Source organism: Amphiprion ocellaris, chromosome 18 (genome assembly GCF_022539595.1).
Source record: "Amphiprion ocellaris isolate individual 3 ecotype Okinawa chromosome 18, ASM2253959v1, whole genome shotgun sequence".
Taxonomy (NCBI): domain Eukaryota; kingdom Metazoa; phylum Chordata; class Actinopteri; family Pomacentridae; genus Amphiprion; species Amphiprion ocellaris.
In genome coordinates this window covers 3,247,664-3,262,507 of record NC_072783.1, presented here as the reverse complement: position 1 = coordinate 3,262,507, position 14,844 = coordinate 3,247,664, and the positions used below count along the sequence as shown (strand labels likewise).

General features: G+C 36.5%; 1 protein-coding gene across 6 annotated transcripts in view; it reads right to left on the bottom strand.

The window, feature by feature from the left end:
- The window catches only part of LOC111572927 (PH and SEC7 domain-containing protein 1-like), a 131,211-nt gene that overhangs the window by 46,616 nt on the left and 69,751 nt on the right, over positions 1–14,844 (bottom strand). For all 6 annotated transcript variants that reach the window (XM_055004477.1, XM_055004476.1, XM_055004479.1 and 3 more), the window contains 2 exons: positions 14,450–14,508; positions 11,651–11,740 (listed from right to left, as the gene is read on the bottom strand). In XM_055004477.1, the coding sequence (XP_054860452.1) occupies positions 11,651–11,740; positions 14,450–14,508 (149 nt within the window). The remainder of the gene's footprint in view (positions 1–11,650; positions 11,741–14,449; positions 14,509–14,844) is intronic.

Below are 14,844 nucleotides of genomic sequence, written 5' to 3'. Positions count from 1 at the left end.
GAGAAGAGAGGGAATGAGGGAGTGCAAACCGATGTAACTCTGAGCCTCACAATAAAAGGAAGAAAGTTTCCTCTAAAGCACAGGCTTGAGCCAGCAGCCAGAGCTTCAAATTCTGCAAGGGGTAACAGTAGCTACACAGCAGCTACACAGCAGCTCTGTTTTTCATGCATGCTGCTACAGAAGGGAGAAGGAACATGAAGAGGTTATGAAGGCTTAACAGCTTACTGAGGCGCTGGGACCACAAGTCTTCATCACTCCTCCTTGTGGTAAACACTGAGCCACTCATCAGACACATTTAGACAAAATACTGCAGCTCTGCAGAAACTGATGATATGAAAACCTTAATAAATACATGAATAATTAAAATGAACAAGTTATTACATGTCACAAAACTCTGACGTTTACAGCCCAGTCTTGCAGAGACACCAAAGGGAAATGTGTCAACTTTTATCTTTTTGATCATTTTCAAGTTTGATTTGGTAGTTAGCACATTTGCCTTGCAGCTAGAAGATCCCTGGTTCACGTCCTGGCCTTCCTGGGATCTTTCTGCATGGAGTTTGCATGTTCTCCCTGTACATATGTGGGTTTTCTCCAGGTTCTCCAGCTTCCTCCCACAGTCCAAAGACATGCTGAGGTTAATTGGTAACTCTAAATTGTCTGTAGGTTGAATGCAAGTGTGATTGTCTGTATATATATCCCTGTAATTAACTGGTGACCTGTCCAGGGTGTCCCCTGCCTTCACGCTAAAGGTACGTGTCCACTAAATCCGGCAACTTCCCACATCCCATTCATTGTCTATGTGAAACGCACCCCGTTGCATACTGGTCCGGTTGCAGAGCGTTTCAAGCTGCGATCCTGTGCATCTACCTGGAGCAGGCACGGCTCATTTGCATAAAGTAGACTCGACGTCTACTTTACGCAAATCTCATGCGGCATGCGGAGATCCGACGTATCACAAAACTTTCGTCAAACATCTAAACTAGCCATTGGTGAACTAAAATGAGGACAGATTCATCTACTACACAGGTTATTTCTTGCCTCAAATACTTTTCGCTGAAGTGTTCTTGTAATAGAAGAGAAAGATTGTGACCAAGCCGCCATGTTGGTCCGGCTTGAAATCCAGGAGCAGACAGCTCCCAAGTCGATACTTTTGTCCAATCAGGTGCAGGATAGTTAGAGAAGAAGGTTGGCAGGAGTTGAACACTGGCTACTGGCCTCAAGTACACACCCACCAAGCAGGCGATTTTCAGATGTATCACCAGAAGCGGGAAACACGCATCTAGTGGACATGTTGCATAAGTCAGCTGGGATACGCTCCAGCCCACCGCGACCCTAATGAGGATTAGGGTCTACATGATTAGGGTGTATAGATAATGGATGGATGGATGGATAATTATTTGCTTTTTGGTTGAAAATTTAGCTGATGAGACTGGTACTAGTTTCACTCAATTTGGATATACACTACTGTTCAAAAGTTTGGGGTCACCCAGGCAATTCCATGTTTTCCATGAAAACTCCCACTTTTATCCATGTGCTAACATAACTGCACAAGGGTTTTCTAATCATCAATGAGCCTTTCAACACAATTAGCTAACACAATGTAGCATTAGAACACAGGAGTGATGGTTGCTGGAAATGTTCCTCTGTACCCCTATGGAGATATTCCATTAAAAATCAGCTGTTTCCAGCTACAATAGTCATTTACCACATTAACAATGTTTAGACTTGATTTATCATTCATTTCATGTTGTCTGCATTGAACAAAAACTGCTTTTCTTTCAAAAATAAGGACATTTCTAAGTGATGCCAAACTTTTGAACAGTAGTGTACATGAAGCCTAGCTTAGCATAAAGACTGGAGGGACTGGAGTCTGGCTCCACTGGTAATAAAATCCACCTATCAGCATCTCTAATGCTCAATAATTAACCCGTTGACCGTCAGAACCTCCAGCATGTTTGACAGATATGTTTTCTTTAAAAAAAAACAAACACCAATATTACACTGTTTTCTGCTGAAGGACACAACAGATTTTCAACTTTCCAAATGTATCACATATGGCGTACCTTTTAAAGACTAATAATACCAACAAAATAATAAACTTAAATGTCTGATATGTGCTTCTTGGTGCAACCGTAAAGCTACAACTGACTCAGCTGTGACTCAACTTCTCGACTGAAATGCAGGAAGTGTTTCAACAGAACAAGACAGAAGATGACCAAAGAGATTAAGAGGAAATTACAACACACTTGATCAATACAATAAATGCAGCATGGCTCAAATGATATACAGAGGTGTTGAAAGATACACTCAGCATGGTGCAACATCTTTTCTAGAGCGTGAAAACTGCAAATAGCTTTTCTGTAGTATGCATTTTGATGTAGGCAGAACCCATGACAAAAATTCATAAAACCACTTGTGTCTTTGCTGCTTTACCCTCTGAACCCCAGCTGGTTTGAAAGGGATGTTATCTTTAAAAGAAATGCCAGGTTTCCATGCCAGGGGAAAGAACTGTCAAAATAGAAAAACAAGCATCTGATTTTTAGCTTTTTGATAGACCAGTACTAAATTTAACCAAAACTAAAACCGTAAAGCCATTGTTAACCAGCAATCAGGTGACAAAATTCTTGATTGAACTGCAGGCAGTGTTTCCACAGAGCAGACAGGAGACGACCGAAGAGACTGAGTGGAAAATTAAACATATTTGATCAATAAAATAAATACAGCATGGCTCAAAACAACATTTAGAAGAGCAAATTGTTGGAAGATACATTCAGCATGTGGAGCATGTTAGCATGTTGACGCTAGCATTTAGCCCAAAGCATCTATATAACTATACGGAACTGCAAGCACTGAGTCTTTCTCAGTAGTAACTACAAAGGGGAATATTGGCACCGTGAATCTTGAAAAAGCCACCTTCCAACGTTCTAATAATTTTGCATCTCTTTGTGGTCGCTTTGGGTTTTATTTCATGTCTCATGTTGTTGTTTGAGCAACTTTCCAGCAAGAAATATGATGTAACTTCAACTATTTCCACTGCAAAATCCATCTATAATCTTTGTCTTCTATAAAATACCTCCACATAGATAAATTCTGGGCATTTATTGCTGCAGCTCAGGCGACAACTAAGGTTTAACTTGTACACTTTGGACACATTTGTGGATAAAATGAAAAACACATCATAAAGAGCAGCACAGTGTGATTATTACAGATGGTGCCATATGGTGGAGCTTTATTCTGACAGCAGCAAACATTAAAATGGTTCTGAACCACTGAACCCGGTGGCTAAAACAGAAATCAGCTGCCTGCTGGACTGGAAAATAATGAGAGCGGCTTTGCATCCCCATGACACTTATTTCCACGTCCCTCCCTCAGGTAGGCGACACTTCTTCTTTCATCATCAATTAACTCCTTTCTTTCTCTAGCTTTTTTTTCCTGTCTTGTTTTATGGCTTTATCTTGCTCTCTCTATTGTCACAGATTCTCTCTCCGACTCTCTCGATTATTCCCTCTGGACTCTCCCTCTCTTTCTCCTTCTCACCAGTTCAGCGTCTTTTGATTAAACCCTCTGATATGTTTCCCATTGCCACCACAATAGAGCAGCAGAATGGAGCAATCTCCTGAACCGAGTGTACGACGCTTCACCTTCACTACCGGCTCTTGCACTTTCCAGCACACTGAAGTAATAGACTTCACGATTTTTACTGCATCTCCACGTCCATGACATAGAAACAGTGGAGATGAACAAAGACAAGGTGCTTGAGCAGGTACAGCTAGTGCCAGTGACACCGGTCAAGTTTACACCTAAATTTATTGCAAATTTTAAAAGAATGTTCAGAAAATTGATGAAAGAAAACCCTCTTGAACCCTCAAACCAGGTGGGAGGTGTGAAAAGCAAGCTGTATTTGAACTATTACACTATTTATCTGAGCCAGACACCGTAAAAACAGAAAGAATTGTGGGATTATTGACTTCCCAATAGTCCTTAAACCAGTCGTTTGAGATGCACTGTTCCACTGGGAAATTAATCAAATCATGTTTCATTAAAATATTTCATTCTATGTGTCTCATTATAAATTTTGCCAAAAATAAACCATTTGCACCAACCAGATCCTGTAAAAAACAAATATTCTGTGGGCCTTGGTGCAACCAAAAAGAAATTAGTGTCTCAGCTGCGATCAACAGTCATGCTACAGAAATTCAGGAATTTTTTGGCAGAACTGCAAGCAGTGCAGAAAGGATGGGAAGCAAAAAGAAAAAAAAAATCAAGTAGTAGAACAGCTAGAGCCACCATTTTTCTTTTCAGTATGAGTAACACAATGTTGGACATGTCGATTCCAGGTTTTTTCATTTTTTGGAAAATAAATAAATACTCAAAGAAATTCCCTTTTGTTTTGTCTTTTTTATGTCGAACTTATGGCATTGTAACTGTATTATTCTGCACAAGACATTTGTGAGTTTCCTCTACTTCCAGCCGTGGTTGTGCTGTTTCCACAGAGGTGCAGGACTTTACAGGGTGTCCCTGTCAGTCTGGATACATAGGAAATCTCATTATCATTTTGTTGCCTTCACAGATTAAATATGGCTTTGTCGAAAGAAGAAAGAGTTGAACTGGTACTTCTCAGTAGACGTGAAGGATGGATATATCAAAAGATAGCAGATGAATTTAATGCACGTCATTTAAGGAGGATTCCACTTGGCTTTTCCACGGTGGTGAAGGCGGTTAAAAAGTTTGAAGAAACAGGCACTGTCATGGACAAACACCGTTCTGGACGACCAAATGTATCAGCTGAAACTAAAAGATTGGTCACGGCTAAAATTCCTGCTAGACTAAAAAAAAAAAAAAAAAAAATCACTTCCCTAACCTCAACCCTATGAACATTAACACTACTAACCCTACTAACCCTAACCCTATCTCTTGATATGTCCATCCTTCACGTCCACTGAGAAGTACCAGTTCAACTCTTTCTTCTTTCGACAAAGCCATATTTAATCTGTGGAGGCAAAAAAATTGTTATATAGTTAATAAGATTTCCTATGTGGTCAGACTTTAGAGACACTCTGCATATTGGAGTGAAAAATGTGCCCACAGTGAAGAAAATATATGACAAGAAGCAAAAATCTGGGTTTCAGAAGGTTAAGTTCTTCTGGAGATAATTAAACCAGCATCAAGCTTTAACTACTCCCCACTAGTTTGCAAGTCATGATTCTGCAAAGCTTTGGCTGCTAAATTTTGAATTATATTCTCAGGTTAGTCTCTAACTGTGTCTGTCTGCTGGTTGGTGCTGATCAGAGGGCGAACAGTGACTTTTAATAGTGTTTAAAGCTGTTTCGTGAGCAGTGAACCAAATAAGTAAAGCAGCAGAATGGAAAGCATGGTGTAAAGGTGAAGAGAGGAGCAGAGCTGTAGTCATCTGATCCATTAATTCTATAAAATTAGAATTAAAAGTCCTTTAAGAATATTGGTGAACCTCTTTGTCTCATTTTACTCATATTTTACAGCACAAATACACTGCAAACTCTGATTAATTTCAGTGTTTTTGTGTAGTGGAAACTGTGGCATCATGTTTTTCACCATCGACAGGTTTGAAAACAACTGTCTATTTAGCCTGGAGTTATTTTTGTTTAGTTCTTGTGTTTTTATGCTTTGTTTTGTTTCGCTGCGGCCCTGAACAGAGCAACATTAATTCATGCATTAGTTTCAGGCCATATGTTCGCCTAACTTGATAGGAAGTTGATTGCAGCGGAGTTAGAAGCTCAATTAAATGTTCATAAAATATGAGCAGTGGCACATATGGAAACCAACTCGACGTTGTTAAAAACCCAGCAGCAGCAGCGGGGACGGATTGACGTGTACATGCAGCACGTGTCCGATCGAGTGCTGCCGCTTGTTTGTCTCAATCAGCATGTTCTTGTTCTTGGATTCATAATGAGCCCATAAACTATCTTAATGCACTCCGGAGGATATTTCCTCCAACACGCTGCGAGATCAGTCAGCAGACATGTGAGGGACTGACAGGCTTCTGGCAGCTCAGCTAAACACTCATTCCTAATCACATACATGCATAATTTGATAGTCCAGTCTTACAAACTATCGGAGGTGCAGGTTTATTCTGGTTTATTACAATTCAGGTCTTATTTTTCTAATGAGAATTGAAGTTAAGAGCTGAGATTTGGCTAAACTGCTTTCTAAATTATGTTTACTTGCAACTTAACCCTCTGAACCCCAACTAGTTTCTGTTCCTGTCACATTTTTAGTCACAGCTGGGTCATTTCTCACTACAATATAAAGTCCTGCACCTCTCTGGAAACAGCACAGTCATGATTACAAGTAGAGAAAACTCATAAATGTATACTGTGCAGTAGGACACAGTTGTAATTCTATAAATAATAAAAACAAGGAAATTAAACTTGAATTTCTTGGATGACTTGAAATTAAAAAACTTCAAATCAACATGAACAACATATTCTCAAGTACCAACCAGTGTTACCAAGACCAATAAGAAAACACACAATTACCACATACTGAAGACATTCTGATTTGTTTCCATACACATACACAGCCTGCAGTTCAACCTAAAACTCAGAATTTTTGTCACATAACTGTTGTTTGCATCTGAATTAATGCAAACTGGTTATTTTTGGCATTTTTAGAATAAATACATATACAGTGGTGGAAACACGTTCCCTTAAACGCCCTTAAAATTTACCACAGTCTCAAATATTACCATGAAATATCTGTGGAAAAATCTTTTTTGTGTTTTAAAAGGTGTGGCTGCATTAGACAAACACAAATAAATACAAATGATATTTTTTTTGTTTATTGTTTACAAGAAAAACTAAAAAAAATAAATTCTACCAAAATGACCCAACACTAAAAAATTTCTTATTTTTAAGGAACCAATCAATTTTAAGTTTTCAATAGATAATGCTAAGTGTCGAACAGTGTGACAGAAATGAGAGGGAGGCAGTTTTGTGGCTCTTTGCTAATGTACTTACAGCAAACACAGAGACCAGACACGAAGGGGAAATGGGAAAGTAAGAAATGAGCGGAGGAAATGAGGAATACATGGAGGGTGGAGGAGGTGCCGAGGGGTTACAAGTCATTTAGTTGCAGGAAATCATGAGGCGATAACAGAGAACAAGAGGAGGACAGGAAAAAAACACAAACAAACAGACTGCATTGTAAAAAAAATTGAAAAATTGTTCATTTTTAAAATAATTTACTGTCATTTTACTGATGATCCCTATTTTGTTAAACATATTAAGAGTAAAATCACTAAAAAATACATGAATTAACATGTTAATAGTAAAAACAAGCCTAAACTGATACGTCAGTGTGAGTTTACAGCTTGTTTCTTCTTTTTTATATGTTATTTATCTATTTATATTAAATTACTGAAATGTTTTCAGTGTAACAAAAAATGCATTTATTGATAATGTGTGGTAATTTCGCATAAACAGGGTCAAATATTTAGGGTTTCTTGTATTTTCAAGGTCAAAAGTCAGAATTCTTTTCCCACTACATATATTTTAAATGAATAACTCTCACACTAAACGACAGAAATACTCTGCAGGACAAACATGCATTCTGGTGTAAATAATGCAGATCTAAACCAAACAATGTGATACTTTACAAATATTGCAGACCTGACCAGTCCGTCCGAATACATTTATTTTATATTCAGAGGTTGTTTTAAAGCTCCTGAGGCTACAGATGTTACAAGATCTTCACTGTTCAGATCATTATTTAAAAGTTAGGTTTACGTTTCAGTTGCAAAAAAACCTTTGATGAAGTATTGCTCTAAATCAGGGGTGTCAAACATGAGGCCCGCGGACCAAAAGCGGCCCTCCAGAGGGTCCAATCCGGCCCTCAAAGTGTAAAAATTACAGAGAAGACATTAACTGCAGATTGTAAATTAGTAAAACTATAAATTTAAAATAATTTCTAGACCATGACAAGTTGTTTTGATCATAAAGTAAAATACTAGATTGTTCATTGTTCTTTTGTAATTTTGTGTCTCATTTTTGTAATATTTTGTCATGTTTTTGTCGTTTTGTGTTTCCTTTTTGTCCTGTTTGTGTTTGTCTTATTTTTTCCGTTTTGTGTTTTGCTTTATTCTTTGTTTTGCGTAACGTTTTTGTTGCTTTGCGGGGTTTTTTGTCTCGCTTGTGTTGTCTATTATTAGCTGTTTTGTTTCTCGCTTTTGTCATTTTTGTCTTGTTTGTGTCATTTGTGTAATTTATTGTCTCATTTTTGTCATTTGTCCATTTTTTTGTTGTTTTGTAATTTTTTGTTTCTTGTTTTATTTTGTTTGGTGTTGTTTGTCTCATTTTCTGTAATTTTGTTTCTCATTTTTGTCATTTTGTTTCTCATTTTTGTAATATTTTGTATGTTTTTGTAGTTTTTCATCTCTTTTTTCATTCAGTTCCAGATATCTGTGACTAAATGTTGTGTTCCTTTGTAAACACTCTGTGATCTGGGAGTTGTAATGTGGAAATGATAAACTGAGGCTGAATGTTGTTGAAACTGAATTTAGAAAGACATTCAAAGAAAGAAAGAATAAGAAATTTCAGGATGAAAAGAAAAGAAAATTCCTTAAATGTGAACATTTTCAGAATGTCCTTTTTTGCACTAAAACAAAGGAAACATTAGGAGTTATGGTTATTTATAGGTTATTATGCTGTGATTTTATTGGTCCGGTCCTGAACTAGAATGAGTTTGACACCCCTGCTCTAAATAGACATTAACTTTAAAAGAGAACAGCTAGATTTTGATAAGTCAGACTACTTTTTAATAACATTCTTATACACATTTTGAAGCATCACGTTAGAAAAAGTAACTGGAAATCTGAAGAAACGCCCAAAATTTAGCAAAAAAAATTGTTTGAGGTGGTTTTTGACTTTTTACAAAAGCGTTAAAAACACTTTTTTCAACTAATTTTTGACGTAGACAACATTTATTTCGTATTATTGATCAACTGTTTCCATGTATTTAGTTGTCTTCATCTCTGAAATATGGTTAAAACCAGCTGACGTGTTATCTTTTACAAAATGGCCAAAATTCCACAATTTATTGTAGTTAGAAGCTGTAAAAATAGAAAAAATTCTCACACTTTCAGCTTCCGTCAGTCCTTGAATTAGCTATCTTTAATGCTTTGTCAGAAAAATCTACCAAATCTAAGCTTATATTTGTATTATTTCATTAAAAATAACTAAGAAAAATCACCAAAAATAAACCATTTGCACCACAATTTACAACTTTATCAACTGAAAAACAATTCCTGAGGACCTTTCTCCATTTTTCTCTCATATACTGATAAATTTTTATTTGTTTCTTAATTTTCAACAACTTGTTTTGCTTCCAGCTTTTTTGAATTTCTGCCAACACCGCCACCTTCTGACAATAACTTATTTGCCGCAAAGTACACAATTCAACAAGCCTAATTTTAATTTTTGTTAACAAAAGTTTGCTTTGAATTTAATTGATAATTGTATGAAATGCTTATATTAGCTTTGCATTTTACATTTCATTCTGCAAAGAACAAGGACTCAAAGGTTTAATCCTCCTGTTGTCCTCATTTATGGGCACCAAAAATATTGTTTCCTTGTCTGAAAAAAATCCCAAAATTCTGCAAGAAAATTTCCCAAATTTCTGAAAATTTGCAAAACCTTCAGGAAGAAAATTCCAATAATTCCATAAAAGTTTTATTTTTACAAAAATACTCCAAATTTGACAAGAAAATTCTTGTAAATATTTTCAAAAAATGAGTAAAAATCTTCTAAAAACAATCCTAAAAATATCTAAAGTGATTCCATATATATCAGTAAAACTTCTAATATTTTCTTGAAGAACATTCACATAAAAATCAACCAAAATTCAGCGAAATTCGCTGGATTTTGGTTGATTTTTATGTGAATGTTCTGAAGAAACATGTTTAACATTTCTTTTTTCCACCAAAAATGTTCAAAGATTTCCCAAAAATGTTGACAATGTGGACATCAGAACTTTCACTGTGAAAATAGATTTTTTTCCACGTTTTCAAACGGGTCAGTTTTGACCTGCAGGACGACATGAAAGTAAAATATCCCAGCCGCTATGGGAAATAAGAACACCTCTCTGATTGTTTTAGTTTAACGCTAACCAGTAAGACCTTCAACACGAGTAAATATCTGCTGAAATACAACCCAGGAAAGGATGAGGGGAGATGGGAAAAGCGAGGACAGAGGCAGATATGACAGAAGTCAGGAAGCTAGAACTGGGTGGAGGTGAAAGATAACGGCGGCGCTGAGATTAAACTACACGGAGCTAAACAGAGCCCAGATAAGGACGGAGCAAGAGAGCGGGAAGGAGGAACATTTAGGGAGTCCCAAGACAAGAGAGTTTGGCTTTAGGGTAAGAAAGTGGAGAGCATAAAAGAGCTGGTGCAGAGTGGAAGGGCCTGATTAAAAAGACTGTTCCTGGATTTATGTGAGCATAAATAAAACAGCTAATGCACGGCTCGTTGCTCGCAGCGTGGATACTATCTGCTCCTAATAAGGGGCTTTTCATTGCAGAATTCATTCCCGTCATTTGGGCTGAAGGACGTGGCCTCTCTCTCCCTCATGCATTATAAATACTCCATTACAACTTGTTGACTGGCGCTCTGGGGCCTAGTGGCATGTCGACGGACCACTCAGAAGACTAAACTCCATCAGCAGCGTCGTCATTAGGAGCGCCGACGGACGGACGACCCGCTCTGATTGGGTTATTTCGGCGCACCACGCGGCCCCGAGGCCTCCGACTGAACCTCAGCACCGTCTTTTGTGACCAACTGGGTTAAGCTAATAGGCTAATCTAATGCACAGATCCCCCTGCTGCCGACTGCATTAACCCTCATGTTGTCCTGCAGGTCAAAATTGACCCGTTTTAAAGTTTGAAAATGTGGGAAAAAAATAAAGTTTCACAGTGAAACTTCTGATGTCCACATTTCCAATATTTTTGGAAAATCTTTGAACATTTTTTGGTGGAAAAAAAGAAATATTAAAAATGTTTCTTAAGAACATTCACAAAAAAATCAACCAAAATCCAGCGAATTTTCTGGATTTTGGTAGATTTTTCTGTGAATGTTCTTGAAGAAAATATTAGAAGTTTTACTGATATATATGGAATCACTTTAGATATTTTCAGGATTTTTTTGCAAGATTTTTACTCATTTTTTGAAAATATTTACAAGAATTTTTGCCAAATTTGGGGGATTTTTTAAAATAAAACTTTTAAGGGAATTATTGGAATTTTCTTCCTGAAGGTTTTGCAAATTTTCAGAAATTTGTGGAATTTTTTTGCTGAATTTTTTTATTTTTTTTTCAGAGAAGGAAACAATATTTTTTGGTGCCCGTAAATGAAGACAACAGGAGGGTTAATATCGTTCTTCCAGCTCGTGTTGAGGCTGCGGCGTACCAGGAAGTGGCGGACCCAGGCAGGGCTCTGATTGGAGGCCTCTGGAGAGGAGGCGAGCGCCAGCTGGCAGCGAGCGGCAGCCAGGCAGCCAGGCTCAGTCGCACAGATCTGAGCGACAATACAGTGCTGGCAAACACAGCCTGCTCGCTCTCATTAGGGATGTTTGTGTGTCTGTGTGTGCGTTGGAGCTATTTTAGACCCGACACTCGCTTACTTTGAGTAGATCTTTGGAGAAATCTTGGCCGTCGTTCAGTCCCTCCAGGTTGCCGATGAACTGCGTGCACGACATCCTCTTACCGATGTTCTGGAGAAATGATATAAATTCACACGTTATTTCCTACTAATACAGATTCCTCACAGTCCTTTAACTATCAGAACCCATGGAAGGCATGTTATCTTTAACAAAATGGCCAAAATGATGCAATTTTTTGGAGCTAGAAACTGTGAAAATAGAAAAATCCTCACATTTTCAGCTTCTAGCAGTCCATGAACTAATAATTTATCTTGTTTAGTCAGGAAAATCTCACAAATCTAAGCTTAAATTTGTATTATTTCATTAATACTCATTCATTAATACAAAAAACTGGTTTAAAGGCAGGATATCTTTAAAAAATGGCCAAAAAGACATCATTTATCGGAGTAAAAATTGTAAAAACTGAAAAAAAACATCACCTTTTCAGTTTCCAACAGTCCTTGAATTAATTATCTTTAATGTTTTGTCAGAAAAAATCTACCAAATCTAAGCTTACATTTGTATTTTTTCATTAAAAATAACTAAGAAAAATCACAGAAAACAAACCGTTTGTGCCAAATTCTGTATAATCAAGAAGCCGTAAGTGACTGAGGTGAAGTTTCCAAATGGCACACAATATCAGTATTTCTGATTTCTGTTCTTCTGCTTATTCCTAATACTTTTTAACTATCTAAACCCCCAAAACAGGTTTAAATAGCATGTGATTTTATAATAATGTCCAAAATGATTCCATTTATCCGAGTAAAAACTGAACAGAAAAAATCATCATATTTCCGTTGAATAATCTGTCAAGTTTTGTCAGGAAAATCTAACAAATCTAAGTTTAAATAAGTAATATTTAATCAAAATAACTTTAAGCTTACATTTACAATATTTCATCAAGAATATTTATTTTACATGGGAAAAAATGGCCAAAAATAAACTATTTGCACAAGATTCTGTATAATCAAGAAGCCATGAGTGATTTGGGTTAAGTACATCTATCCATTCCTTCTACTCTTTAAGTATTTGAACCCAAAAACCAGCTTTGAAAGGTATATTATCTTTTTTAAAAATGGCCAAAATTATGCCATTTCTCAGAGCTAGAAACTGTAAAAACTAAAAAAAATCATATTTTCAGCCTCTAACAGAACTTGAACTAATAATCTGTCATGTTTTGTCGTCAAATCAGTCAAATTTAAGTTTAAATAGTTAATAATTCATCAAAATACCTTTATTCTGCATTGCCAAGAATAAATCATTTGCACCAGAGGTCAGGTTAAGTTTCCAGACTGAATTACACAACATACTATAAAAACTATGTCACTATAAGTGACTCAAAATGTCACTTGTTCTTGAATTAAGTGAAAAGTTAACTGCAACTGTTCTCTCTATTTTTAAACACTTTATTATCAGCTGAAAATATTTAGAAGTTTAATCACAGCCCCGCCTGGCAGGATTTAAAAAGAGGCAGACGATTAATATTAAATACTGTCACTGGAGTGTTGCAGTGGATTTTTTTAAAGTGAGGTTGGACAGAAAAGCTGGTGACACTGATTATAATCCTGATCAGGGGCTTTAAAACTGGGAGTATAAGAAATATAATAGTTCATAAGCTTGTTTGCATATTATTTGATCAGATAGTTACTGATTAAGTCAAAATGATGCAATTTTAAGCTACTTTTTAGGCAAAATTCCTTGGATGCTGCTTATGTTTAGACACGTTTACCTGCTTTATGCTTCATTTTAGCATCATTTTTTACTTTGTAAATTTAAATTACCCTAAAATGTTAGAATTTGTACTATTTTTAAGTTCTCTTAGAAACTTTTTTCTTCAAAGCAAGGTTTTCTGCCATTTTGTGAAATGTTTGTAATGGTTTGAAGAGATTCATACTGCAATGAAACAGTTGTTGAATAAAAAAAAATCAAGCTTTTCATGTAGTTAGATTAAAATGAACTTTTCATGTCTATATTGGATTTCTGTCACTGTATCGACAAAAATATTGCCAAATTTTAAGTAAAAACTGTTTAATAATCAATAACAAGGGCATTTTTAACTGTTTTGCACATTTAAATGATTAATAAATGGCATTCATATGCAAAAAAACCCAAAACAATTCAGCCTCTTTTTTTCATTTCTATATCACTTTACATTTAACTTGGACAAAACAAGCTAGAAGAAGTTGTCATTTTGGACTCATCTAGGATATTATGATGAACATTTCTCACATTTTTTCTGTCATTTTCAGTACAAATAATGGATTAATCACTAAATAATCTGCCCTAATCCTCTATCAATGTATCAATCAGCCCCTCTTCCATCATAATGATCAAGATGATGAAGACAGCTCTACTTAGAGTCACAACAAAAGTCAATTTAAATCCTTTAAAGTGTGTTGAAACTTCCCTCTCAGAGCTCATCCCCAATCCCGTCACCTCGATAGCTACTTTAATTAATCATTCATCCACCGAGCTGCACTATCACAGAGACGAGCCGCCAGTGGCCCAGATTTGCAAAGAGAAGGCTCTGAGTATAAAAGCTGCAGATTAATGACGGTGAAAGAAGCTCAGCGGGCAGACCTGCAGATCAGATGGTGATCAGGCTCAGTCGCACATTCACTAAACTTAATCAAAAGGGCCTTTTGACGAGAACGCAGCTTTTAAAACCTTTCTTTGCTTTGTTTGCAGCGAGCGTTTGCACACTTTCTGTACAGCAGCTTTATGCATACAAGCGTCCACAGACAGGATTAGCTCAGATAAACAAACCCAAACATCGCTTACCTGACCGTGGAGATCAGTGTTGAGCAGCATTAGGGCACAGGTGAGAGTGTGGACTGCATCTAAAAGATCAAAACAACATGTTAGTTTCCCACAGATATGCAGAATCTGTAAAAAGTTTTCACTCTTATTGGAACTTTTTCATATTCATTGCATAATAGTCAAAATAATTTGGATTTTCTGACAAGAATTTACAAAAAAAGACTCTTTAATTTCAAAGTGAACACAGATTTCTACAAACTAATGTTAATTACTTAAAAATATAAATTAATAAGAAACATCCAACAATGATGTTGCCACCGCCATGCTTCACATCATGATGCTGCCACCACCATGCTTCACATCATGATGCTGCCACCACCTTGCTTCACATCATGATGCTGCCACCACCTTGCTTC